The sequence below is a fragment of the Scyliorhinus canicula genome, chromosome 11, assembly GCF_902713615.1.
Source record: "Scyliorhinus canicula chromosome 11, sScyCan1.1, whole genome shotgun sequence".
Lineage (NCBI taxonomy): Eukaryota > Metazoa > Chordata > Chondrichthyes > Carcharhiniformes > Scyliorhinidae > Scyliorhinus > Scyliorhinus canicula.
Genome location: NC_052156.1, coordinates 23,882,623 through 23,910,339, shown reverse-complemented (window position 1 = coordinate 23,910,339; position 27,717 = coordinate 23,882,623). Strand labels below are relative to the sequence as shown.

Sequence of the window (27,717 nt, the reverse complement as noted above, 5' to 3'; positions counted from 1 at the left end):
CACGATTCGGTGCTCCAGTCTCTGCTGTAGGACCCTGGGAGGCCAGAGTGCTATCAACTGAACCACAGCGGACAAAAGATGGGCAAAGGGACTAAAAAAGGTAACTGCAGGAGCTGAATTGGGTGAAGAATTATGGGAATTTGCTCTTGGTGAAGAATGAAATGTCGGAGCATAATTCAGAATTTATAATTGCAATGAAGGTATTGGTGAGCCTGAAATGTTATTCATCTTGAACTGGGAAATAGTAACAAAGGAAGATTATTATAAATTAGGCAACGTCTGATCTAAATGCAGCTGAGTATTTCAAGCTTAAAATAGTTAACTTATGGAAAACTGCCAACCAGCATGTTGAATATGGCCTGGGTTGGCATGGCTACCTAGTCGGTTGAATGTACACAAGGTTGGCATAACTACTTATCCATTGAATGGTATACTGGATTGGCATAACTACCTCAGACACTGAATGGGGCTCAGGTTGGCATAGCTACATGCCACTTTGAATTGCAGCTGGACTGTCATGGCTTGGCACTTGGTGCATTGAATAGTGCCTGGGTGAAATAGACCATCATCCACCACAGTGATTATGAATTTAGTTGAAACATACAACCACCATTTGTAACCCCGAATGTGGACTCAATTGAAGTGTTAAAAATAGAACTTGTTAATTTAACATGGGGGAGGAATGATATGCACTTAGCCAGGAAGGAGATCATCTTATCCCACCCCACAAAGGGGGTTTGAAAACCGTAAAATTCTAATATTTTACCTCATTTTAAATCAAGACAGTCACAAAAGGCCTGGTGTAGGCAGTGCCCAGAATTTCACAGCTCTGACAGGCAAGTTGGCCACAAAGAGCTAACTGTGCCAATCATTAAATCAATGACTAGAGAGAGAGAGAGAGACAAAGGATCATTACAGAAGAGAAGCCAGATGTACTGCCCAACTGGCGTTGAATCCAGCAGCTAATGTCGCAACTGAAACTATTAAACTTTCACGATCAGCTCAGTCAGGGGGAGAAAAAAAGCGACACCCCTTGGGAATATTTTATGACCAAAAGATTGGGATGTTTAATAACCAAACTTACAGGCTACTTCCTGTGACTGGCGGGGGGGGGGGGGGGGAGGTAACGGTTGCAAATATTGAGTTATTGAGAGAAGCGCCGCATCATCTGTGGTTCAGAGTTTGTTTTCTGGTCCCCCCCCCCCCCCCCTTCTCTGGCTGGAGGGTGGAAGCTCCTCTTTCATGGCTGTGTAAAATATGAAGGGACAGTTCAGGAGCCGGTACGTGAAGCGTTACAGTGTGCCTGTGCCTTTTTGTGTTGTTGCTGTGGGCTGAACAGTCTGCACAATACACCGAACAAAACTCTCAACAACTGGCGCGCACCAGGAGACGGGGGTGACAAGTGAGCAGAGCGGAAACATCCCGGGCACCCGGGTTTGTGAGAAACAGGCGGATTTCCGAACTCCTGTCCCGCTCTGATACCACCAGAGGAAATCCCTGATTGTCCTGTTTTCTGCAGCACTTTTTGAACGCGAATTCCTGTTCCATACATTGACAGAGCTAATCCTCTCAGAAACACAGCATTCTTATCCGTTGTTTTTTTTAAATTGACCCCTCACCCTAGCTTTCATTCCCAACTTCATGTCCACTTGTATTTGTGAGGTGGGCGAGGCGCCCAGCAGATGAGAGGCTCCCTCCCCTCAGTCTGGTTGTTGTTTAAATCCGGCCAGTGTGTTTGGAGACCTGGACCCGCTCGGTGCTAAACATCTGCGACCGACGAGACCGCCGAGCGAGCAGAGAGGAGCAGGGAAGAGCAGCAACAATAAGTCCAAGTCTCAGCTGACGGACGCCGGAGCGATGGAAAGTGTCCCTTCCTGGCGTTTGGCGGCACTGGGGCTGTTCCTGGTGGTCACTCAGTGCCCTGGCTGTGTAACAGCCCAGAGGGGGAAGGTAAGGACCCTGCTCACTGTGGTCAGGGTGGCAGTTCTCTGATATTTCTATACACCTTCTCTACCACACTGCTTCGGGTTAGAACTCGGTGTACTTTTTCTTATTCTGTGGGAGGGTACAGTCCACTTTCCAGTCCAGTGTTCTTTCCATGTCCACCCCACTGCCTCCCCCACCCAACCCCTCAGTGACACTTTTCTCTTCTTGGTGGAGGTGGGGTAAACCATTCTTTTCATAAATTCTGCTGAGCATCTCCCCCTCACCGCCCTATCCTCAGCCTTTCCGAGGAGGGGGATACAGACATGCTGGGGATGTGGTTAAGAGATATCAGATTGTCCTGGTATGGTTGGAGGGCAGCAAGCTTTTACCGTCGGGCTGCTTTGCTCTAGATCTTTGCGACCGAGGGGCGGAGAGGGGCAACAAATCAAAGATTTGTACCCCTGAGGTAAAACATGGACACCTATAGTTGGTCATTTGTTTTTGCTTCTTGCACCAATATGTGTGTTTTATCAAGTTGCTTTATTGTGCATTCGCGTTGAGTAGAATTGGCTTTTAGCCAAGTTCATAATTAAGAGGGGGAGGGTGGTAGGAACTGGGTGGGGTGGGATATGGTGCAGTGGCCATGAGTGTGAGGAGGACTTTAATTCTGATGTTTAAAAAAATTGGTTTACCAACATTTTAGTAACCGATGCCACTGTAACAGAAAATACAAAAATCTTAAATCTAGACTTTTCATGGGATTAATTCTGTCTGTGCATTATTTTTAGCATTAGATTAGTGCAGGGCTTTAGAATCGTAGAGTTTACAGTGCAGAAGGAGACCATTAGGCCCATTGAGCCTGCACCAGCCCTACTTAAGTCCATGCCTCCACCCTAGACCCATAACCCAGTAACCCCACCTAACCTTTTGGACACTGAGGGGCAATTTAGTATGGCCAATCTTCCGAACCTGCACATCTTTGGACTATGGGAGGAAACCGGAGCACCCGGAGGAAACCCGCGCAGACACGGGGAGAAAGTCCAAACTTCACACAGTCGCCCGGGACCTGAATTTAACCCGGGTCCCTCGCGCTGTGAGGCAGCAGTGCTAACCAATTTGCCACCATGCAGTTCTTACATTCCTACCAGTGCCATATTATCGAACTGCTTAAATCGTTCATACAGGAGATGATGAAAATGGGTTCAGCATCTTGCTAAATGTGACACATGGTGGAAATGAAACCCACAATTGTTTCGTTTGTGTTTTAGACATTTCTGACAGCCCATTCAAAATATAGGCTGGTCATTCTAAACTGGTTGGGTTGTAATCCTTATGATAATGTTTTGCATTCATCCAACTCCCCCACTCCAACCACACTCCCAAATTTCTATTGGGTTTCCCTTCTCTCTGAAAGATGGCGTCTCAATATCTGCTACTTTTCTTTCTGAATGGTAATGGAGATCACGTGTGCTCTACTTTATTTAATTTCTAAAATCCTAAGGCAAGTGAACACTAAAATATGTACCACAGGTATCAATATGATTTTCATGGTCCCTTTTGAGTGACATTGTCTACCAGTGATGTTACCACTGATATTATAAACCAGAGGTTTGATCTAATGCTTTGGCTGACTGAAGTATAGGTGTTTGGGATAATCATAAAATCATAGAATCTCTACAGTGTAGAGGGAGGCCATTCGGCCCATCGAGTCTGCACGACCCTTAGAAAAAATACCCTCCCTAGGACCAAGTCCCAACCTTATCCGAGTAACCGAGTAACCTCACCTGACCTTTTGGACACTAAGGGGCAATTTAGAATGACTAATCTACCTAACCTGTACAGAATCACAGAAAAATACAGTGCAGATAAGGCCCTTTGGCCCATCAAGTCGGCACCACCACATGAAAGGCACCTGATCTGCCAATCCTAATCCCATTTGCCAGCATTTGTCCCAGAGCCTTGAATGTTGAGACGTGCTAAGTGCTCATCCAGGTATTCTTCAAAGGATAGGAGGCAACCCACCTCTACCACCCTCCCAGGCAGTGCATTCCAGACCGTCACCACCCTCTGGGTAAAAATAGTTTTTCTCAAATCCCCCCTGAACCTCCCGCCCCTCACCTTGAACTTGTGTCCCCTCATAACTGACCCTTCAACTAAGGGGAACAGCTGTTCTCTAGCCACCCTGCCCATGCCCCTCATAATGTTGTACACCTTGATCAGGTAGTCCCTCAGTATTCACTGCTCCAGCAAAATCAACCCAACCGCATTCAACCTCTCTTCATAACTTAAATGTAACATCTCAGGCAACATCCTGGTGAATCGCCTCCGCACCTGCTCCAGTGCAATCACATCCTTCCTACAATGTGGCGACCAAAACTGCAGACAGTACTCCAACAGTGGCTTCACCAATGTTCTATAGAACTCTAACATGACTTCCTTGCTTTTGTAATCTATGCCTCTATTGATAAAGGCAAGTATACCACATCTTTGGACTGTGGGACTGTGGGAGGAAACTAGAGCACCAGGGGAAACCCACGCAGACACAGGGGGAAAGTGTAACTCCACACAGACAATCACCCAAGGCTGGAATTGAACCTGCTTCTCTGGTGCTGTGAGGCAGCAATGCTAACCACTGTGCCACCAAAATGTAATCCAATTGAGACCATTTTGAGTTCACAAGTACTTATCAATTAAAATACAACAAATTTTGTGATAAATTAACATTGGAATCGTCGTTGAGAGTGTGATTTTAACTGGGGCCAGTGCCATCTCTGGTTCAGACTCTGGTGTATTCCTCTTCTACACAATGCATCCAATTTGCATCGCCATGGCGTTGAATGGAAATGACAATTAAGTGAACTCTGTAACAGGGAGGCAATCTAGTCTGCTAGTTTACAGTCCAAGAGGTGAAGCTGAAAATTGCCCTAATCTGTCTGATGGAAACATTTAATCCCTTTTCTCCTCCTGTGTATAAACAATCATAGAAACATCAAAGATGCGATGAGCAGATAAATCTGACGACAACCACAGCCTGTACCTCCTGCGTGATAAGCCAGAATCTCTTGTGTCCTCGAGGCTTCGAAAGGAACAGTCAGCAAAACATCAGAGACTGCAGGTAGTTTTCATAAAAATCAACAGCTCAAGTGTTACCAAACCATTTAGCTCTAAATGCATGTGGAAGATTTATTACAGAAAGATACCTCATGGTCATAGCAATTCTGTTATATTGATATATACAATATGCTCACTGTGCATGATAGCCTAATTTAGCAAGACTGTGCTGGTAATCCAGAGCCAGATATGTGGTGTGGATAGGTTAGAAAGTAGGATGTGTGAGGTTTGCAAGCTGTGTTTTGGGATGGGTAATTTTGAAGCCAAGAGGAAGCTGAACTGCTGAAAAACATGTGGATAATTTTTAATGAGTTTTTACTTGAATCATGTCCCTTGTAAAATTTCTCATTTAAGCGCTTGCCATAGAAAATGGGTGTCTCAGTAATCCTGGGATCTTTTATGTTTCTCGAAGGGAGATGAGTAGTTGTGACGGGTGTTATTTCATTTGCATTTTCAATTAGATTGGGATGCAATTTGCTTCAAATCTTTGTGCACTATTTTTAGGATTTATTTATTTGTAAATATTTTCCTTTATTATCCCTGATTGTTGTTGCTACTTAAATCATTGTAATTGGTGAGGACGGGTATTTCTTAGCATACCTGATAGAACTGTTGTGCTCAGATACAGAGGCATCCAGGATGTGCTAACAAATGTAGGTGAAACACTTGAGAGAAACCTCCTACACACCTGTCAGTAGGTTGAAACCTGTGGCTTCAGACCCCTTTTGCACTTCCCTGGACATGGCAAAGAAGAGCTGTCTTTGTCACTTGCGATTCACACATCTCCCCCCCCCCCCCCGTGTGGAGAATCCCGAGCTGCATTGTGGCAAACTACCAGCAGCCACTTGGGTTTCTTAAAATGGTGGTGCCCTCTGATTTGGTTGGAGGCAAGGAGAGCAAGTGTGCCAACCTTAATTGGACAGAGGACCATTTCCCACCGTTATAATAGCCATTATGGCCCACCGGTCCTGGGCACACATTATGTCCTGGCACTGGGACTTCACTCTTGTTGGTAAAATTCCTGCCCAAATGACAAATGCTATATTTGCAAGGAGCAATACCTTCATGACTTTCTTCATGGAAATAAGGTATTAACTTTCATCAGGTGGTAGGGACCCTCACATGCAAATCTTCATAAACGGTCCCCTTGTGAAAAACCAGGGCTCCAGGGATCAACCCGATGATTTAATGAAAGTCAAAGGACGGTATTCTCCGTTGGCTGATGCAGAAAACGGGAAAAGTTATTGGGTGGCGAATAAGTTCCAACGCCAAAATCGCGGCGGGCACTGATGTGACGCCAAATCGCAATTCTCCGTGACCTTGACAGCGAATTCATTGCAGTCCGGATGCACGTACAGTAAACATCTTTTGCATATTATTAGTAGGCCTGACCCAGTATTCCCGGGGGCCTCCGTGATTCTCCGCCTCCAATGGGCCAAGTTCCTGATGATATTGCTCACTTGTGCTTTTAAAATTTGTGAAACCGGCATCATGGCTGCTGAGGGAGATAGAGGAGGCACGGAAAGTGTCCAACATCGTCATAGTTTGCCGACAGTTGTGTCGCTGACCAGGGACTTCTGCCAGGGCGGGCGGAGTAGCAGGGAGTGGCCAGGAGGTGGGCTGTGGGGTGGTGTGGACAGGCACGGAACACCGCTGCCACAGCTGGAAAGGCAGCCATGCAGCTGCGCACGCTACTGATAGCCCACTGTGAACGTACGGCCATGGGTCATATAGGAGTTCCCCCAGGACACCCCCCCTCTAGGTGCCCTCAAGCCCCAGCCCACCCATCAGCTGTATGGGTGCACTCCAGCACAACCAGTGCCATCTTGTTGGCTTTGTGTGTGGGAAGTGTAATGTGTATGTGAGGCTGCAGCTAGACAGTCTCCAGAGTGTCAATCACAGATCCGGCGAAACCCACAACGTTTTTCATTGGAATCAATTGTGTTCCATGTGGTGCTGGTGCTAGCCCCTCCACAGTCGCTGAATCGGTCCAGGTTCGGCACCAGTTCTGCTGTCGCGAAAGTTCACGAATCCAGGCCTGGCATCAGCACTTAGTCTCAGGAATGGAGAATCCAGCCCAAAGGGTTTACACACAGTTTAAATTCATTCCGTGGATATTCCACAGAAACATTAAGCACACTAGTAGCTCTTATCCAAAAAGCAACTATAATGCCATCACTATGGATCACTCACAGTGCTTGCATGATGTGAAAGAGATGAATCATTGGGTTGATGGCAACACATTCCAATGAAAAATTCCCTAACAGAAGAAGAAAATCTCATGCAGGAAACCTGGGCAGCTGTACGATCTTCTCCCGCAAGAAAATTATACGTTGTGATGTTCAAGTGATACTGAATTGCAACTGACATAATTTCACTATAAATCCAACTGCCTTTATGAGCGAAAAGATTGCAAGCTATTTAGAAAACATATGGTTACCCCTGGGCAGACATTCTAGGTTCACTGCAGGTCAATTGGATTTGAATTGACTCGGACCAATTTACATCCAACGGGATTTAATTTCTCAACGGTCTTGCAAAGTATCGATGAAGGTTCTGAGCCTTCTGTAACACCATAGCTGCCCTCAGGCCTGATACTTCTGCAACCGATGTGCAAACTCCACAGTGACCCAGAGCCGGGATCGAACCTGGGACTTCGGCACCATGAGGCAGCAATGCTATCCACTGTGCCATGGTGCTGCCCCTCCGGAAAGATTTCTAAGTGTAGCAGTGAGCGGGAACTGCCAGGAGCTTCCCAACCCTCGGCCCAGCGAGTCTGGCAACGTTGTTCAACGTTAATTGGTCAATTTAGCGAGGCCCCACGGGCTTCTCGCCGCAAATGAAGGCTCGCCAACCCCCCGCTAACAAGGTTGAGCAGCACTTAAGCAGCACTTGCTCAGCCAACCCCAGCCAGTTCACAACAATGCGCCAGGAGACCGGCCCCAAGATTCGGGGATGCTGACCTAGGGAGGCTCCTAGACGCAATGGAGGTCAGGAGGGATGTTCTGTTCCCCCGAGGATGTTGGAGGGTCAGCCATAGAGCAGCCAGTGCTGCCTGGGATGAGGTTGGCTGTGAGTGCCGATAGTGTGATCAGGAGGACTGGACTCCAGTGCCGAGCGAGTAGACACCAAGGCCTCTCCCCCCCGACCCCCCCGAGACCTTTCCACCCCTATGCGAGCATCCACCCCCAACTCTCTATGTGACCCCCAACCAACAATTCACCCACCCCCCCTACCACCACTGTAAACCACGCGTGAGGCTAACAATACCCTCTCTGTATCTCTGTTGTTTGGATATGCTAATTTCCCCCTAGTGTCCAAAAGGTTAGGTGGAGTTACTGGGGTAGCGTGGGCTTAAGTAGGGTGCTCTTTCCAAGGGCCGGTGCCGGCTCCGTGGGCCGAATGTCCTCCTTCTATACTGTAAATTCTATGATTCTGTGACTCTCCAGCATCCCATGAGAACATCTCGAGGAGAGCTCCAAGGATGCCACCATAATAGTTGTGGGACAGCTGTCATCCCCACCCTCCACCAGCGCAGATACACACACCTCGGTGGGAAATGTTAGTGGTCAGGCTACTGGGGCACAATCTGGTGAGCACCACACTGCTGCTGATGTATATCAGGTGGAGGCAGGAACCCCCAGGTGAGACAGCAGTCAGAGGGCTCTTGGATCCCAGGACCCAGCTGGATCCCAGCCTGATGCTGAGTCTGTGGAAGAGGTCATGCCAGAGTTGATAGAGTGCGGCCATGACATTCAGAGGGGGATGTCAGCACCACTCGAGCAGGTCCATAGACACTGGGAGGGGTACCAGAGACTACAGGCGCAGGAGATGTCGCCAACAATGCGTGGCACCGAGGCCAACACTGCTAGGGCGGCGACCCAGTGGACAGCCTGGTGCACGACGTCGGCACCATTAGTGGAGGTGTCCAAAGCGTTGCGCTATCGGTGACGGCCATGGCTGAGGGTCTCAGTAGGACGTCCAACTCACTGGAGGATGTGACCCACTACCAGGCTGATATTTTTTTTAAAAAATTTTTATTGGGATTTTTTACAGAAAATATAACAACAAACAATGAAATGCAACAAAATAACCCCATAAAAACTGTAACACCCCCCAGACCGTATCAACGCATGTATCACATCCCCCCCCCACCCGCAATGAACAACAAGAGAACTTAAAAATAAATTAAAATTAAATGAACAAACATAGTCATCGTCCGTCCCCCCCCACCTTTTCCCTCCCCCTTTTTCCCTCCCCCTTTTTCCCTCCCCCCTTTTCCCTCCCCCCTTTTCCCTCCCCCTTCCCCCCCTCCCCCCCGGGTTGCTGCTGCTGCTGTCCCAGTACCCTATCGTTGAGCCAGAAAGTCGATGAAAGGTTGCCACTGCCGAAAGAACCCTTGTACCGATCCCCTCAGGGCGAATTTGACCCTCTCTAGCTTGATAAAACCCGCCATGTCGTTGATCCAGGTCTCCACGCTTGGGGGTCTCGCATCCTTCCATTGTAGCAAGATTCTTCGCCGGGCTACTAGGGACGCAAAGGCCAGCACACCGGCCTCTTTCGCCTCCTGCACTCCCGGCTCCACCCCAACCCCAAAAACCGTGAGTCCCCATCCTGTCTTGACCCTGGATCCCACCACCCTCGACACCATCCTCGTCACCCCCTTCCAGAACTCCTCCAGTGCCGGGCATGCCCAAAATATATGGGCATGGTTCGCTGGACTCCCCGAACACCTGACACACCTGTCTTCACCCCCAAAGAACCTACTCATCCTAGACCCGGACATGTGGGCCCGGTGCAGCACCTTGAATTGGATGAGGCTAAGCCGCGCACATGAGGAGGAAGAATTAACCCTCTCCAGGGCATCAGCCCATGTCCCGTCTTCTATCTGTTCCCCCAAACCTCCAGGGATCCACTCCTCTCATCTGGTCCATAAACCCCCTCAGCACTTTGGCCGCCGCCGGTCTCATACCCGTCCTTGAACTGGACTGGTCCAGTGGGGGATCCAGCACTGTGTTAAAGTCTCCCCCAATGATCAGGCCCCCTGCCTCCAGGTCCGGAATGCGGCCCAACAAGCGCCTCATGAAGCCAGCATCATCCCAATTCGGGGCATATACATAAACCAGCACCACCTTCTCTCCCTGCAGCCTACCCTTCACCATAATATGTCTGCCCTCCTTGTCCAACACCACCTCAGCCGCCTCGAACGCCACCCTCTTCCCCAGCAGAATCGCCACCCCCCCGGTTCTTCGCGTCCAATCCTGAATGAAAAACCTGCCCCACCCACCCCTTCCTCAGACGAACCTGGTCCGCCACTTTCAAGTGGGTCTCCTGGAGCATAGCCACGTCCGCCTTCAGCCCCTTCAGATGAGAAAATACCCTAGTTCTCTTAACCGGCCCATTCAGCCCCCTCACGTGCCAGGTAATCAGCCGGATCAGAGGGCAACCTGCCCCCCTCCCCTGCCGGCTAGCCATAGCTTATCGACTGCTTGCCCCAGGCCAGCTCGCCCCGCCTGACCCGTTCCCCATGGCGATAACGCCTCTCCTCTACCCCCCCCCGGCCCACACCAGCTCTTTCCTGGCCATTCCAGCAGCAACCCGGTATCCCCCCCACCCTCACCCCCCAGGCTAGGACCCCTCCTAGCCGCGACGCACCCTCCATGGTACTTCCGTGAGTCAGCTGACTTCTGCTGACCCCGGCAGCTCCCGCCAAAACCCATCCCCTCCCGGCATGGGGTCCTCCCCCTCTTGCCACACCTCCTTGGCACCGCTACAGCGCGGGAAAGAAAACCAGTAGAGGCCACAGCCCCGCCTCCAGCTCCGCCCCCCTTGCCCCGCAGCGCGGGAAACCAGAGGAAAGCCCGCGCTTTCATACTGCCACACCCCACCCTTATGACGTAGCTCCCCAAAATCCAGTTTCACCCCAACCCCCAGCCCCGTACAGAAGAGAAAATATAAAACACAAACCCCCAACATTCCCCACATACCCCACAACCATACCCAACAGACAGACCCACCCGGAAACAGAGCAAAAAGAAAACCAGCATAAAAAACACGTGTCAAAATTGCAGAACAGCAACAGCGAAAACAGCAACGGCCATAGTGTGTCCCCAGACCCTAGTTCGAGTCCAGCTTCTCCGCCTGTACAAAGGCCCACGCCTCCTCCGGGGACTCGAAGTATTGGTGCCAGTCCTTATATGTCACCCACAGACGCGCAGGCTGCAGCATTCCAAATCTGACCTGCTTGGCATGCAGCACCGCCTTCGTCCGGTTGAACCCGGCCCGCCGCTTAGCCACCTCCGCACTCCAGTCCTGGTAGATTCGCACTACCGAATTCTCCCACTTGCTGCTCCTCACTTTCTTGGCCCAGCGCAGCACACACTCCCGGTCGCTGAATCGATGGAACCGCACCAGCACCGCACGCGGGGGTTCATTTGCCTTGGGCCTCCTGGCCAGCACTCTGTGAGCTCCCTCAAGTACCAGGCTGATATTGATGACATTCTGCGGGACATATCCCGCTCTCAGATGAGAATGGCCTAGGCGCTGCGGAGCTTGCCTCAGTCGCAGGAGGGCATTGCCGAGGCACTGCAGAGCGTGGTCCATTCGCTGAGGAGCATCGCCGAGGCGTCAACACGATGGTGCGGGACATGGGGAACCGCCAGGGCTGGCAGAGCAGACGATGCAGAGGCAGCCGGGGCTCGAACCAGCTGCCGCTCCGTCCCAAGGCAAATCCCAAGGCACTATGGGCACCAAACAGGAAGGAGCACTCGGTGCTAACCTGGACCGGTTCCATGGAATGGCGATGGTGGCCACCTGCTCCCCTGAGTTCCAGCTATTTAATGGGTTAAAATGCTGGAAATTCTGTCCATGGTCATGACAGCCTAAGCACAAGGACTTCATGAAATGAAATGAAAATGAAAATCGCTTATTGTCACGAGTAGGCTTCAATGAAGTTACTGTGAAAAGCCCCTAGTTGCCACATTCTGGCGCCTGTTCGGGGAGGCTGGTACGGGAATTGAACCGTATTGCTGGCCTGCCAAGGTCTGCTTTAAAAGCCAGCGATTTAGCCCAGTGTGCTAAACCAGCCAAACCAGCTAAATCATGAATTCAAGGTGCAGGATCCCCACCACCTGCTCACAGAAACTAGGAAGGACAACATTTGTAACTCTGAGCATGCTAACCTGTGTGAGAATTTGAGGACAGGGCACCAAGTTGAGTTCTGTAGAGAAGAGGAAAATGGGGAAGGATATCAGAGCAGATCATTTTCAGGTCCGAGTAGCAGAAGATAAAGGTCACATTATCTCGTAGTCTTGATAGAGATTGTTAATAAAAAAATATATGGGGGATTTCCATTTGTTCTGGTACCATGACAAGAAAGAATGACGTGACTCTCATTGTTAAAACTTTTCAGTATTTTAATTATTGCATTAAAACCGTAAAGAGATCATTTAAAATCAAATCTGATTTCAGATACATTTTTTCTCTGAAACTTTAGAGTCAAAGTGTTGAGCGTTTGAAGGCATACTGAGAAGGTCTTCCTGTTGAGCAAAATGCAGTTAAATATATTTAATATTCTCTCTGCAGTATTTTAATTATTTTATGTTTTATTATATATTGAAATTTTAAGTTTTACTGTGGACCTGGGTGGAGAACAACTGATTCAACAAGTTGGTTGCAGTCTTAAATGCACAAAAATGGCCACTGTATCCAAATGTTGTAACGGATTCTGGAGCCAGGAGTGCCTCGGTGAGTAATAAGAGTTTGACTCTGTAAAGTAATAGAGACTAATCTATATAGCGCATTTGGTTATGCAATCATTTTTCATTTGCATGAACCACACAGATAAATTTCATCTAGTGTGGAGAATTGTCTCTTGTTTAACTTGGAAATGTACCCTGATAAGGATTGTTCTTTGACAATATTTATGTGTTTTGTTTTCTGCAGACATGAGTGAAAAAAATATTAGATATGAGTATTATAGGTGAAATGTTCCATTTTCTTTGAGCTACATTGCAAGTTTAACTTTCCTGAATTATTTCATATCATGAATTTGAATTTAGGGCAGCACGGTACCATTGTGGATAGCACAATTGCTTCACAGCTCCAGGGTCCCAGGTTCGATTCCCGGCTTGGGTCACTGTCTGTGCGGAGTCTGCACATCCTCCCCGTGTGTGCGTGGGTTTTCTCCGGGTGCTCCGGTTTCCTCCCACAGTCCAAAGATGTGCAGGTTAGGTGGATTGGCCATGATAAATTGCCCTTAGTGTTGGGTGCGGTTACTGGTTTATTTTGATAGGATGGAGGTGTTGACCTTGGGTAGGGTGCTCTTTCCAAGAGCCAGTGCAGACTTGATGGGCCAAATGGCCTCCTTCTGCACTGTAAATTCTATGATATTACCAGTATAGCAATCCTGAGGCCTGGACTAATGATCAGGATGATCCAGATACATGTGTTCAAATTCCACCACAGCAGTTCAGTTAATTAATTAAATTCAATTAATAAGTCTGGAATAAAAAGCTAGTATTAGTAATCGGGACTATGGAAACTACTGACTGCCATCTGGTTCATGATAGTACTTTAGGGAAGGAAATCTGCTATTGTAGACTGACCAATATGTAACCCCAGATCTATTGCAATGTAGCTGACTCTTAACTGTCCTCTGACACTTGTATCAAAGCCCTATGAAAAGTATAATAAGTCCGGGTGGACTATGAGCATCGTCCTGGGGATGAAAAAGGCACACCCAGCCCTGTCAGCCCTGTCAATCCTGCAAGGACTTCCTCTTGTGTCAACTTGTGTCAAAGTTGGGAGAGCTATCCAAAGACTTGACATAGTCTTGCTCACAGAATTATACCTTGTAACAAATGTCCCAGACTCCTTCATCAGCATACCTGCAGATGTCCTGTCCCACTGGAAGGACAGACCCACCAGAAGAGATGGCACAGTGATATACAGTCAGGAGGGAGTGGCCCTGAGAGTCTTCAACACTGATACATCTTATTACATTGCACTACCACACACTAAATGAGACGGATCAAACAGCAGTAAACTAGGCAATGGGCCATCCGCAGCAGTAGAATTGCATTCCACCACAATCCGTAATCTTATGGTCCAGCATATCCTTCACTCTGCCTTCACCATTAAGTCGAGGGGTGTAGTAATCCATGGGAGGCAGGAGTTCCGTCACCACACCAATATTTATTTACAATAACGATATTACAGGAGCAGCTACAAACAGTGCTGCTAGCAGTCCAGTCAACTTAAGACTGCTCACAAAGCCTACACAGGTGATTATATGGGCCCTCTCAATGAGCTATCATTGAGGGAGCTCATACTCCAATTGGCCAACCAATAAAGCCAATTGGAGTTCATTACAAGGGGCATGAGAAATGCAGGATAATATGTCAGTAGCAACATTAGGTGTACCCAATAACAAGGTCCCAACTTGTGATGCTACAACATGGATGTTAAACAGTGGAAGCAGCTGCTGTAGGCAGAGCTAAGCGATCTCACAACTAACGGTTCAGAATAAACCTCTGCTGTCCTGCCACATCCAGTTGTAAATGAGAGTGGGAAATCAAGCAAGAAATAGGAGGAGGGGAGGAGCCATAAACATCCCAATTCACAATGATGATAGACTTCAGCATGTGAATGCAAAGGTAATGCAACCATCTTCAGCCCGTCGTCTTGAGTGGATGATGCATCTCAGCCTCCTTCTGACACTCCCAGCATCACAGATGCCAGTTTTCAGCCTGTTTGATTCATTCCATGTGATACCCAGAATGATTAAGCCCACTGGATACAGGAAAGGCTATAGCACCTCACAACTGTATTGAAGAATTTGTTCCAGAGCTAGATACGCCTCTACTCAAACTGTTCCAGGACAGCCACATGACTGGCAACGCACACAACAAAGTGAACAATTAACAAGATATGTCCCATTCACAAAAAGCACAACAAATTCAATCTAGCCAATTACCACCCCATCGGTCTACTCTCAATCAACGGGGGAGTGATTGAAAGAGTCATCCATAGTGCGATCAAGTGGAATATACTTAGCACTAATAATAATGATAATCTTTATTAGTGCCACAAGTAGGCTTACAGTAACACTGCAATGAAGTTACTGTGAAAAGCCCCTAGTCGTCACACTCCAGCGCCTGTTCGGGTGCACTGAGGGAGAATGCAGAATGTCCAATTCATCTTTTGGGACTTGTGGGAGGAAACCGCATCACCTGGAGGAAACCCCCACAGACACGGGGGGAATGTGCAGACTCCGCACAGAGAGTGACCCAAGCGGGAATTTGAAGGTGCTGCCTATGGAACCTTGGCGAGTTCCTGCAGTACATCTTGTAGATGGTACACATGGTTGCCACTGTTGGTGGTGGAGAAATTGAATGTTTGCAGAATGGGTAGCAATCAAGCGGGCTGCTTTGTCCTGGATGGTGTCGAGCTTCTTGAGTGTTGTTGTACTCATCTAGTATTCCATTATACTCCTGATTTGGACTTGTAGATGGTGGACAGGCTTTGGGGGGTAAGAAGATGAGTTATTCACCGAAGGATTCCTAGTCTTTCACCTGCTGAGGTAGCCGCATTATTAATGTGGCTAGTCCAGTTCAATTTCTGATCAATGGTAACCCTAGGATGTTGATTGCAGGGGATTCAGTGATGGTAATGCCATTGAAAATCAAAGGGCGATGGTTAGATCCTTTCTTGCAGGAGATGATCATTGTCTGGCACTTGTGAGCCATGAATGTAACTTGCCACTTGTCAGCCCAAACCTGGATATTGTGCAGGTCTTGCTGCATTATCTGACGAGTGGTGAATGGTGCTGAACATTGTGCCGTCATCCGCAAACATCCCCACTTCTAATGGAAGGAAGGTCACTGATGAAGCAGCTGAAGATGGTTGGGCCCAGGATACTAACCTGAGGAACTCCTGCAATGATGCTCTGGAGCTGAGATGATTGACCTCCAACCACCGCAACCATCTTCCTTTGTGCCAGGTACGACTCCAGCCAGCGGAAGGTTTTCCTCCTGATTCCCATTGACTCCAGTTTTGCTAGGGCTCCTTGATGCCAGATTAATCAAATGCTGCCTTGATGTCAAGGGCAGTCACTGTCACATCACCTCTGACATTCAGCTCTTTTGTCCATGTTTGAACCAAAGCTCTAATGAAATCAGGAGCCGCGTGACCCTGGCGGAACACAAACTGAGCGTCTGTGAGCAGGTCATTGCTGAGTAAGTACCACTTGATAGCACTGTTGATGACTCCTTCCACCACTTTGCGGATGAGGGAGAGTGGACTGAGAGGAGGTAATTGGCTGGATTGGATTTAGAATCATAGAATTTACAGTGCAGAGGGAGGCCATTCGTCTCATCGAGTCTGCAACCGCCCTTGAAAAGAGCACCCTACCCAAGTCCACACCTCCACCCAATCCCCGTAACCCCACCCCACCCCACCTTTTGGATACTGAGGGCAAGTTAGCATGGCCAATCCACCTAACCTGCACATCTTTGGACTGTGGGAGGAAACTGGAGCACCCGTAGGAAATCCACGCAGACACGGGGAAATGCGCAGACTCCGCACGGACAGTGACCCAAGCCGGGAATCGAACCTGCACTGTGAAGCAACCATGCTAACCACTGCCGAGTTGTCCACCACCATTCGCGGCTGGATGTGCCAGGACGACAGAGCTTAAATCTCATGTGTTTGTTGTGGAATCGCTTAGTGCTGTCTATTACTTGCTGCTTACGCTGTTTGGCAGACAAGTAGTCCTGTGTTGTAGCTTCACTGGGTTGACAACACCTCATTTCTCGCTATGCCTGGTGTTGCTCCTGGCATGCTCTCCTGCACTCTTCATTGAACCAGGGTTGAGCCTGGCTTGGTGGTAATGGCAATGGGGGGATATGCCGGGTCATGAGGTTGCAGATTCTGGTTGAGTACTGTTTTGCTGGTGGTGATGGACAGGTCCATCTGCAGCAGGCAGGTTGGTGAGGTTGAGGTCAAGTATGTTTTCCCCTTTTGTTGGTTCCCTCACCACCTGCTGCAGTCCCAGTCTAGCAGCTATGTCCTTTAGGGCCTGGCCAGCTCGGTCTGTGGTTGTACTAGCGAGCCACACTTCGTGATGGACATTGATGCCCCCACCCAGAGTATATTCTTTGCCTTGCCATCCTCTGTGCTTCCTTCAAGTGGTGTTCAACATGGAGCAGTACTGATTCATCAGCTGATGGTGGATGGTACGTGGTAACCAGCAGGAGGTTTCCTTGCCCATGTTTAACCTGAAGACATTATAGGGTCCAGAGTCGATGCTGAGGACTCCCAAGGCAACTCCCTCTTGACTGTATACCACTGTGCCGCCAGTTCTGCTGGGTCTGTCCTGCCAGTGAGACAGAACAACCCAGGGTGGTGATAGTGGTTTATTGGAACATTATCTGGAAGGTATGATTCTGTGAATATGGCTATGTCAGGCTGTTGCTTGACTATCTGTGAGACAGGTCTCCCAATTTTGGCACAAGCCCCAGATGTTAGGCAGGAGGACTTTGCAGGGTTGGCAAGGCTGGTTTGCTGTTGTCGTTTCTGGTGCCTGGTTCGATGTTGGGTGATCCGTCCGGTTTCGTTCCTTTTTCGTGTTTTTGTAGTGGTTGAATACAATGGAGAGGCTTGCTAGGCAATTTCAGAGGTTATCCATGAGGCAACCAACTGCTGTGGGTCGAGAATCACATGTAGCCCAGACCAAGTAAAGATGGCAGATTTCCTTCCCTAAAGGACATTAGAAAACCCAATGGGTTTTGACGACAATTGTTTCATGGTCATCATTAGACTTTTAATTCCAAATATTTTATTGAGTTTAAATTCCAGCAGGACTCAAACTCAGGTCCCCAGATCATTACTCTGTGTTTCTGAATTGCTGGTCCAGCAACAATACCACTCCACCACCGCCCCTCCCCACAGAAGTGCCAGACAATGGCAATCTACAATGAGACAGAATCTAACCATGTCCTCTTGACATTAGCGGCACTGAATCCCCATTATCAACATCCTGGGGTCAACATTGACCAGAAACCTACTTGGACCAGCCACATAAATGCTGTGACTACAAGAGCAGGTCAGAGGTTGGGTAATCTGCAGCGAGTAACTCACCTTCTGACTCCCCAAAGCCTTTGCACCATCCACAGGTACAAGTCAAGAGATAGAATAATCTCTACTTACCTGAATAAGTGCAGCCCCAAGAACACTCAAAAATCTCAATACCCACCCCAGACAACACAGTTCACTTGATTGGCACCCATTCATCACCTTAACATTCACTCCGTGCAGCATTGGCACACACATACAGGCAGCAATGTATACCATCTGCAAGGTACACTGCAGCAACCTATCAAGAGGTCTTTGACACAAACTTCCAACCTTTGCCACCTAGTAGGACAAGCAGGTGCATCACAAACCAGCAAGTTACAGACTATCCTGACTTTGACGATCTCACTGTTGCTTCATCGTTGCTGGGTCAAAATCCTGGAACTCTCTCCCTAACAACACTTGTGGATGTACCTACGCCACTAGGGCTACAACATGTGAAGAAGTTGGCTCATTATCACCTTTCCAAAGGCAATTAGGAATGGAGGGAAATTGCTGGCCTTGACAGTGATGGCCACATCTCTTGATTGACTAAAAAAAAATCACTTCCCTTATCAAAAATTACTACCAAAAGTAGGGATAACTCCTAAGATAGCTTGGGTGGCACGAGCTGTGGGAGGGGTGATCCACCTGGAATTGCTTGCGAAAATACATGGGCATGGTTGGGTTGGCATTTCTATGTACACAGCCTTTAAGGTAGGCTAAGTAGGTATGTATAGTATATAGTCATTGACACCCTATTGCATCTCCTATATAAAGAGATACAAATGGCATTTTAATATGTATTTTTAAGCACTTTACAGAGCAATCAGAACTCCAAGCAGATAAGTATTGGAATCGATTTAGCGAATGCAGCAATTACAGTTTTAAGCAGGCATGTTTTTTCCTGAGGTCAAGGTTGAGACTGTGCAGTTAAGTTTTGGTAATTTGTGGGTGAATTGCATTTTGCTACGTTACTCCAATACAGCAGTATAGAAAAAAGAACAAAATGGTCCTCTGCCATTCTGGCAAAGTACAGTAGTATTGTTGAATTTTTCTCATCAACATCACTAAACAATTAGCTAATTGTTTAGTGATGTTGATGAGAAAAATTCAAAAATGCAATTGTACTTTGCCTTTCACTCAAAATTAAATGCAAATGAGGATTATGCCATAGTTATGAAAACCATAAAAAGCATTGAGTGACATTAATTAATTGACATCATGACATGAAACAAAATACATGTATTTTACTTTTCAAAGAGCAATTTTCCACATAATGTAAGGTAGCATGTTTTCTAAATTCTTTCATGGGATGTGTGAATAGCTGACAAAGCCAGAATTTATTGTCCATCCCTAATAGCCTTTCCTGAACCATCAATGAGCTGAAGTTACGTTTTGTCTCAGTGACAGTGAAGGCCATGTAGTTTTATGTCAGAATGGAGGAGAACTGGCAGATGGTAGTTGGTAGTGAGTTGCATGCAGTGCATCTTATAGATGGCACACGCAGGCAGCAGTGGAGGTAGTGAATGTTTTCTCTTTTCTTTGATGGATCTCTGGCAAGGCCAGCATTTGTTGCCTGTGCCTAATTAAGGACAGTTAAGAGACAACCACATTGTTGTGGATCTGGCGTCACATCCAGGCCAGTTAAATGTGAACCAGATGGGGTTTTCTAATTGATGATAGTTTCACAGTCATTACTTAGAACGGAGGTCTTGGGCGATTACTGAGACCAACTTTTAATTCCAGAATGATTCATTGGTGGGGTTTGAACTCATGGCCCCAAAGCATTAGCCTGGGCCACTAGATTGCTAGTACTGTAGCATTACCACTTTGCCACCATCTCCACATAGAATGTTTAAGGACGTGGATGGGATGGTGATTAAGCAGACTGCTTTGTTCTGAATTGTATTGAGTTTCTTGAGAGTTGTTTGAGCTTGACTTATTCAGGCAAGTGAAGAGTATTCCATCGCACTCCTGTCTTGTGCCTTGTAGATTGTAGGTAGAAAACAAGCGGCTGGATTTTTTCAGGAAATACATGCCTGCCAACTCTGACAGGCCTGCTGCCATTTTATGCTCAACCGAGTGTTGATTGGCAGCAAGTGGGACTTCCATCCGCCCTGAGATGGGAAGCCGCCTTTGCGAGCTATCAGCCAATCAGATTGGCCAACAGAAATCCAACCCCTTCCAGGAACAGCACTGCAGTGGCCAGAAGAGATACTGTAGTGCAGTGCCCGAGCCTAAGTCCCAGGACCATATTTACTTAAATACCAGGAGTCCAAGGGTGGAAGGTTAGGGATTACCCTGGAGGGTCGGGGTGGGGAGGAGGTGCAATCCTGGTAAGTTGGGAGGTGGGAGAGGAAGGGCTGAGGTCCCTGAGGAAAGGGCGCACCAAATCTGAAGAGGCATTCCTTTCCTGCTCGAGAGTGAGGGCGAAAACGTTTTCTGTTGGCCACCAGGCCAATCGATGCCCGCTGTTGTGCTATTCACCCTGAGGTAACACGGACTGATTCGCAATGATTAGCTCCTTTCCCGGTGTGTAAACCAATTCAAAATCATACCTACAGAGTCGAAGGAGAATGCGCTGAAGCCTGGGCGTCATGTCATTCAAGTCCTTGTGAATGATATGGACTATGGGTCTGTGGTCAGTCTTTACTGTGAAGGTTGGTAGACTGTAGACGTAATCATGGAACTTTACAATACCGGTGAGGAGGCCAGGCACTCTTTCTCTATCTGGGCATACCTCTGCTCAGTGGGAATCATGGCCCTGGACGCATAGGCCATTGGAGCCCAGAACGAGGAGTCATCCTTCTGGAGGAGCACCGCACCAATGCCGTCCTGGCTGGTGTCCGTGGAGATTTTTGTCTCCCACTCTGGGTCAGTACCGGAGCTAGTACCGGAGCAATGGTGAGCTTTGCCTTTAACTCAAGCCACTCTGCTTGATGTATGGCTAGCCACTGGAAGGCAGTGGACTTCTTCACCAGATGCCTGAGAGCCGTGGTGTGTGATGCCAGGTTGGGAATGAACTTTCCCAAGAAGTTAACCACACCCAGGAAGCGGAGTACCGCCTTTTTGTCTTCCGGGGCCTTCATGGTGTTGATGGCCTTGACTTTGTCCGAGTCTGGTTGCACGCCCTGCTGGGATATGTGATCACCCAAAAACCTGATTGATGACATTCCAAAGGAGCATTTGGCCTTGCTCAACTTCAGGCCGTTGGCATGTATGCGTCTAAAGACTTGCTGGAGACGAGATATGTGTTCCTCTGGAGACGTGGACCATATAATGATGTCATCAACATAAACCCGCACACCCTCAATGCCCTCCAGCATCTGTTCCATGATCCTGTGAAAGATTTCAGAGGCTGAAACAATACCAACTGGCATATGGTTGTAACAGTACCTTCCGAAAGCTGTATTAAACGTGCAGAGCTTCCTGCTGGATTCATTCAGTTGTATCTGCCAAAAGCCACGCGATGCATCTAGCTTCGTGAAGAACTTGGCATGTGCAATCTCACTGGTTAGCTCCTCCCGCTTCAGGATCAAGTAGTGTTCCCACATTATGTTTCGATTAAGATCCTTGGGATCTATACATATGTGCAGTTCTCCAGAGGGCTTCTTCACACAGACCATCGAGCTGACACAGTCAGTCGGTTCCGTCCCTTTAGAGATTATACCCTGGTCTTGGAGCTCCTGCAGCTATGCCTTTAAACGGTCCTTCAGAGGAGCCGGCACCCGGCGTGGTGCATGGATCACAGGCGTGGTTTCAGGCCTGAATAAGATTTTGTAGCGGTATGGCAGCGTGCCCATCCCACTGAACACATCCGGGTATTGTCACAGAATTTTGTCAATGTCAGCCTGAAGATTCACATTGGCAGAGGACATGGCATGCACGCGCTGGACGAGATTGAGTAGCTTGCATGCATGGACGTCAGGCTTGACGATTTTGAATCTTAGTGTAGCTTTGATGGCCTTGTTGGAGACATGCAGGTGACAGGACCCTAATGCAGTAATGGCATTGCCATTATAATCAAGCAGCTGGCAGGCCGACAGAAGAATTTTTGGCTGCCTTTTGATGCGAGCAAGATCTGCTTGAGATATGAGATTGGCTGAAGCACCAGTGTCCAGCTTGAACCGGATACTGCATTGGTTAACCTGTACGACAGCACGCCATTCGTCTGCAGAATCCACGTTGAGGATGGGTAGGCGGGTTGCTGAATTTGAGGAGGCCTTGTCATACATGGTAATGATGCCCACACGATATGGAGACTCCAGGCAGTCGTCCTCTGGATCCATGGTGTTACCAGGTTCCGAATCCAGCAGCCCTTGCTGCACACTTTGAACGTGTTTGTGTTGGAACTGGGATCGCTGGCCCACGATCGGAGGTGCAGACCTGCACAAGGCTGCATAATGGCCAGGCTTCCCACAATTTAAACATCGCCTGCCTCTTGCAGGGTATTGCCGCTTTAAGTGGGCAGTGCCGCAGTTCGGGCATGTCATGACGTTGACGTTGTAATGCTCCGTGCGTCGTCGCACATGCACAGTGCGGTCTTCGGCCGTTTCGTTCTCCCATCCGTGGTGCATATGCGTGGGACCTCAGGAAAAGCAAGAAAAATGGCCGCCTTCATCGATGCTAAGGTACCGCATCGGGCGATGGCATGTACACTCTCAGCCTCGTGGGAGGCAAATTGCTCCTGTTGTGCTGATTTTAGGCGGGAATTGCGACTTTTTGCCTGTTCAGGCACTTTACACGTCTCGATGGCTACTGGCAGGGTCATGTTTTTTATTTTTAGGAGCTGCTCCCGCAGAGCGTCAGAGTGGACCCCAAACACGATCTGATCCCTGATGAGGGAATCAGCGGTGTCGCCGTAGTTGCAGGATTGCGCTAATATGCGGAGATGAGTTAGAAAGGATTGGAAAGGCTCATCCTTACCCTGAAGGCGTTGCTGGAAGGCATAGCGCTCAAAGCTCCCGTTCGTTTCGACTTCACAGTGACTGTCGAATTTGTCTAGCATGGTCTGGAACTTGGTCTTGTCCTCCCCGTCAGCAAAAGTGAGCGAATTGAAGATTTGGATGGCCTAGTCCCCCGCAGTCGATAGGAGCAGCACGATTTTTCTGGCATCGGATGCATCCTTGAGGCCAGAGGCCTCAATGTATAGACTGAATTTCTGCTTGAAGACTCGCCAGTTGGCGCCGAGATTTCTGGAGATCTGGAGCTGTGGAGGGGCCTGGATCTTCTCCATTCCGCTGGAAGGCACTTGCTGGTCGTCACTGAATTATTCAAGGTGAAGTAACCACTCCTGGTATCATGTTATGTTATTCACCCTGGAGTAACACGGACTGCAACAGGATGCAGATGAACTGTAAAGCATACACCAAACGTAGGCGTTGGTTCAATACAATTTATTGAACTTCTGTAACAATGCACACAGCTGGCTGTGGGTTGACACTCTACTCTAAGTGTACTAACTCTAACTAACTAGACCAGGCTAGCTCTGATCCACGTGTAGAAGGTGCTGACTGATATATACACCCTGAATATCACTACAGTTGTCACCAATGGAAAGAGGCGGAGTGCTGGTGCCTCATGTGTTTTACAGTTGGAAGCCCCCCTCTTGTGTTCTGTCTGGTGATTGGTTGTGTTCTGTCCTGTACGTTGATTGGCTAACCTGGGTGTCTGTCACTGCCTGTTTTTACCTCATGATGTGAATGGGTGCATATTATGACACCCAGCTTAGAAATTAAGGCTGGCTGCAAAAGGCCCTTAAATGGCCATTAAGTGCCACTTGAGGGTCTTAATAGAGTCATGGGTGAGCTTCCCATTTGAGGCCTTGCCCGCCCCAGTGTAAAATTGCTTCTGTGTCAGGGCGAGCATAATCCCAGATGGAAACCCATCCATGCAATTCAACCCCCCCTCCCCCCGCTCCTCCCCTCCTCCCTTGCCACTCCCCTCTCCCCCCACCATCTCAGAACCCATCATTGGGGGGGGGAGGGGGGGGGGAGGGGGGGGGGGGTTAGTGTACAGTTCTAACCAAGATCTCTCAGTTTGAGCAAACAGGAAGTGAGCAACACGTCACAAAATTCCAGGGGGAGAAAATCTCTTCCTAGTCTTTACAAGGCAAATACTAACAGGGATATGGAACCAGAGGATGCTTGGATTACTGGAGGTTAGAACAGCAATAAAGACGGCAGGAACAATACCAAATGATATGGAATAGCTTGCTCAGTGCTAATCCTAATCCAGACATTTTATTATTTTCCACTCATTGCTTCTATGTATAATTAGATGGAGCATCATGTTCTCTTTGTCACATTCAGAAGGATAACACACAACCTTTCAGTTTGGAAAGAGGCCATTTGGCCCATCATGCCTGTGCCGACACTTTGAAAGGACTTTCCAATTGGTACCACTTGCTCGCCCATTCCCCATCGCCCAAGACCTCCGTTCTAAGTGACATTTACGGAAAGCTGTGTTTACGTTCACTGCATTAATAGTCCAGGGTTCAGATTGTATCATTTCTTGAATTCTTGCTGACTGTAGTTCTGATAAATAAATAACACTCATAATTATGGCATCTTTCTGATGACACTTTGTCATGTTGAAATGCTTCAAACAATATTTTACTTCTGGAATACCACTGTATTTATGTTGACAATCATGTTACTATTTTGCAAATTGTTGTGATCTTTCATAAGACACTTTTAGATTAAAAACCTAAAACAATAATGCCATGCACTGTAATAAGCTTTTTTTGTCTAACCTAGAATGTCCTGGTGGAGCAACAAACCCCTGCAATGGACATGGCACGTGTTTAGATGGAGTATTAGGGAATGGAAGCTGCATTTGTGAGGTCAGTCTGCATTTCTTAAAAGCATATTAATGTAATTTCCTGCTGCTTTTGTGGCTTCCCTTTTAACATAATGTAGTCTGACACACTGGCACAAATGTCCCATTTTACAGCAGAGTAGTGCAGCGAAAGGGAGAAATGGCGGGCAACCTTTGTCTCCGCCGTATTATTCAGCTGATTACAAAAAGGGGGGGATAGTACCCAGGCATGCCCCCTTCCCCCGATCATTGCACTCACCTGAACTCCTATAGCCGGCTCTGCATGCCGTGGGAGACCAGTCGTAATTCACGTCGGCGATTATGTACCGGATTGGGGGATTATTAGGTGTAAAGGCCTGATAATGAGAAGTAAATTTATTGATATGGGCTTCCCGAAGTTGAACGTTGGAATTCCCATTACGTCATTGGCCAGGCGGGATAATCGCTACTGGAAATCCCACCAGCATAAATCGTGTTTTGGGCCTCTCGCGATATTTCGCACTCCTGGTGCCATCCACGGCTTCTGCAAACGGGAGTGTAAAATCCCTGCCACTAACGTCTTATAGTCTGACAAATGTGAACATTTTTTCTCTGAGGGCATTTTTTGAGGATAGATTATTTTATATCAAGCGACTGTATTATCAATGTCTTACAATTGTATGCAATAGATTGTTTTATGCCAAGCATTTTCAGCTACCTCAGTGTTGGGTCATTTAGACATAATTCCGTTGCAGCCTTTACAATTTTTTGTGCTGTAATGCTCAAGATTAATTTCTACTGCATTTCATCACCTGGTTTCTTAGAATGACATTCAGAGCACAGCACACCATCAGTGGACGGTTCACCTGCTTTAGAATGTAACATGTTTCTTCAAGTGTAACATGATGTTAAACAAAGCTCCAGATAACAGTACTTCTGCAGATTCATATGTTCTGTTCTTCCAACTTTTGAAACTGTGATTTTCTTTTACTGCAGCCAAAGTACAAAGGAAATGCTTGCGAGGAATGTGCAGATGAGGAAGCATATGGCCCTGACTGTGTTATGGGTACGACGATTCTTTTCTTAACTTAGAGTTAGAATAATTGTTTGACCTTCACTCATTGAAAGCTCAGTGTTAGCATAAAACCATCGACAAGTTTTGCCCAATCTCCTTTCCAATGCTAAAAACAAATGCTTGCCATATTGACTTCGACTGTGGCTTTTTTGTGCAATAGTTGCACTCTGCAAAATATAAGTGAAAGGATCAAATAAATATTTGGAACTTTAACCCAATATTGGATAAATTAAGAAGAAACAATGGTCTATTTATTTAATATCTTTTCTGAGATAAATCATTCTATTTTGATTATTTTGACTCTTTTTAAGTTGAAATTTGTACACTCAGCTCAGTTTGCAGCCTTTCTACATTTCCATCAAAGATTAATTTCTCCCACTTTTTGTCATAGGAGGCAATTTTTCTCAGGGTGATTTCTTTTTGTATATTTCTTGCTTTGGCTGCTTGGAGGCAGTGGTGCAGTGCTATTGTCACTGGACTAATAATCCAGGGGCCCAGAGTAATGCTTTGGTTCAAATCAATTTGAATTCAATAAATATCTAGAATGAAAAGTCAAATAATTGTTGTAAAAAACCCACCTGGTTCACTAATGCCCTTTAGAGAAGGAAATCTGCCATCCTTACCTGGTCTGGTCTGGCTTACATGTGACTCCATACCCACAGCAATGTAGTTGACTGTTAACCACTCTCTGAAATGGACCAGCAAGCCACCCAGTTCAGGGGAATTAGGGATGGGTAATAAATACTGGCCCAGCCAGCGATGCCCACATTCCATGAAAACATCACACTTCCAGCCAAGATGCCATTTTGAGTGATCCAAGCTATCTTGTTAGTCACTGGAGTGGTGTGAGTGTTTCTTTGTGTTTCTATGTGTGTGTCCGTATGAGTGCAGTTGCTGTGCAATATTCTAAGTTTCAGCTTACAAATATTTCAGCCCAGTTGAAACCAAAATCACACCATGCCAAAGAAAAATGAGTACATTGCCAGAGAGACACCATACTTAGAGAATTGGCCTAAAATTCTTCTTGCATCACTTATGATTCAGAGAGATATTCAAATGTGTTTCTGTGACCTTAGAGGCCAGTTTAATTCCTACATTTGATTTATTGTGCAACACAGGAAACATTCAAACCGACTTAGACAGCATAATATGTGCTGAAGGAAAAGTTGATCACCAAACACAGGAAATATCAAGGAGGGGCAATTTACAGTAACGGTCTCTGTAAAATGACATAGAAGAAGTGTCCCTCAGTGACTGAGGATGTTTGTCGATTGAAGAGTAGCTGCATAATCTTTTTCACAATCGCTGTGCTGCTGAATAGAAACATCCAGATATAGTACCTTTATTGTAATATTGATCCTCAGATGAGGCAAGAGTCCTCCCTAATAGTGAAGATTAATCAGGGTGGAAACATCACCCATTGCCCAATGCACACTTCCTGCATGCACCAACAGGGACAGTTGGTTTTGGCACATTTGGCAGCGAACCAGCACATATTGGCAATCACTGCATTGCCAGACATAACTCCATTCCTTATAGAGTGATACAGTGATTGTGTGACTATGCATCCAGAATATTCAAGACCATAACCCTCATAATATGGCTGCATGCTTCAACAGTGACCTGCCATCATAGTAGGTTTTACCAGTCTGGGCACACTTCAACCTCGCTTTCGGTTGGGGAGTAGGACA

At 47.4% G+C, this 27,717-nt stretch overlaps 1 protein-coding gene across 1 annotated transcript in view; it reads left to right on the top strand.

The window, feature by feature from the left end:
• The first annotated feature begins 1,259 nt into the window (after positions 1 to 1,259).
• Positions 1,260 to 27,717, top strand: part of stab1 (stabilin 1) — a 324,671-nt gene continuing 298,213 nt past the window's right edge. Inside the window, exons 1-5 of the mRNA XM_038812582.1 lie at positions 1,260 to 1,950; positions 4,911 to 5,041; positions 12,665 to 12,783; positions 24,912 to 24,997; positions 25,948 to 26,017. Of these exons, the coding sequence (XP_038668510.1) occupies positions 1,858 to 1,950; positions 4,911 to 5,041; positions 12,665 to 12,783; positions 24,912 to 24,997; positions 25,948 to 26,017 (499 nt within the window). The 5' untranslated portion in view covers positions 1,260 to 1,857. The remainder of the gene's footprint in view (positions 1,951 to 4,910; positions 5,042 to 12,664; positions 12,784 to 24,911; positions 24,998 to 25,947; positions 26,018 to 27,717) is intronic.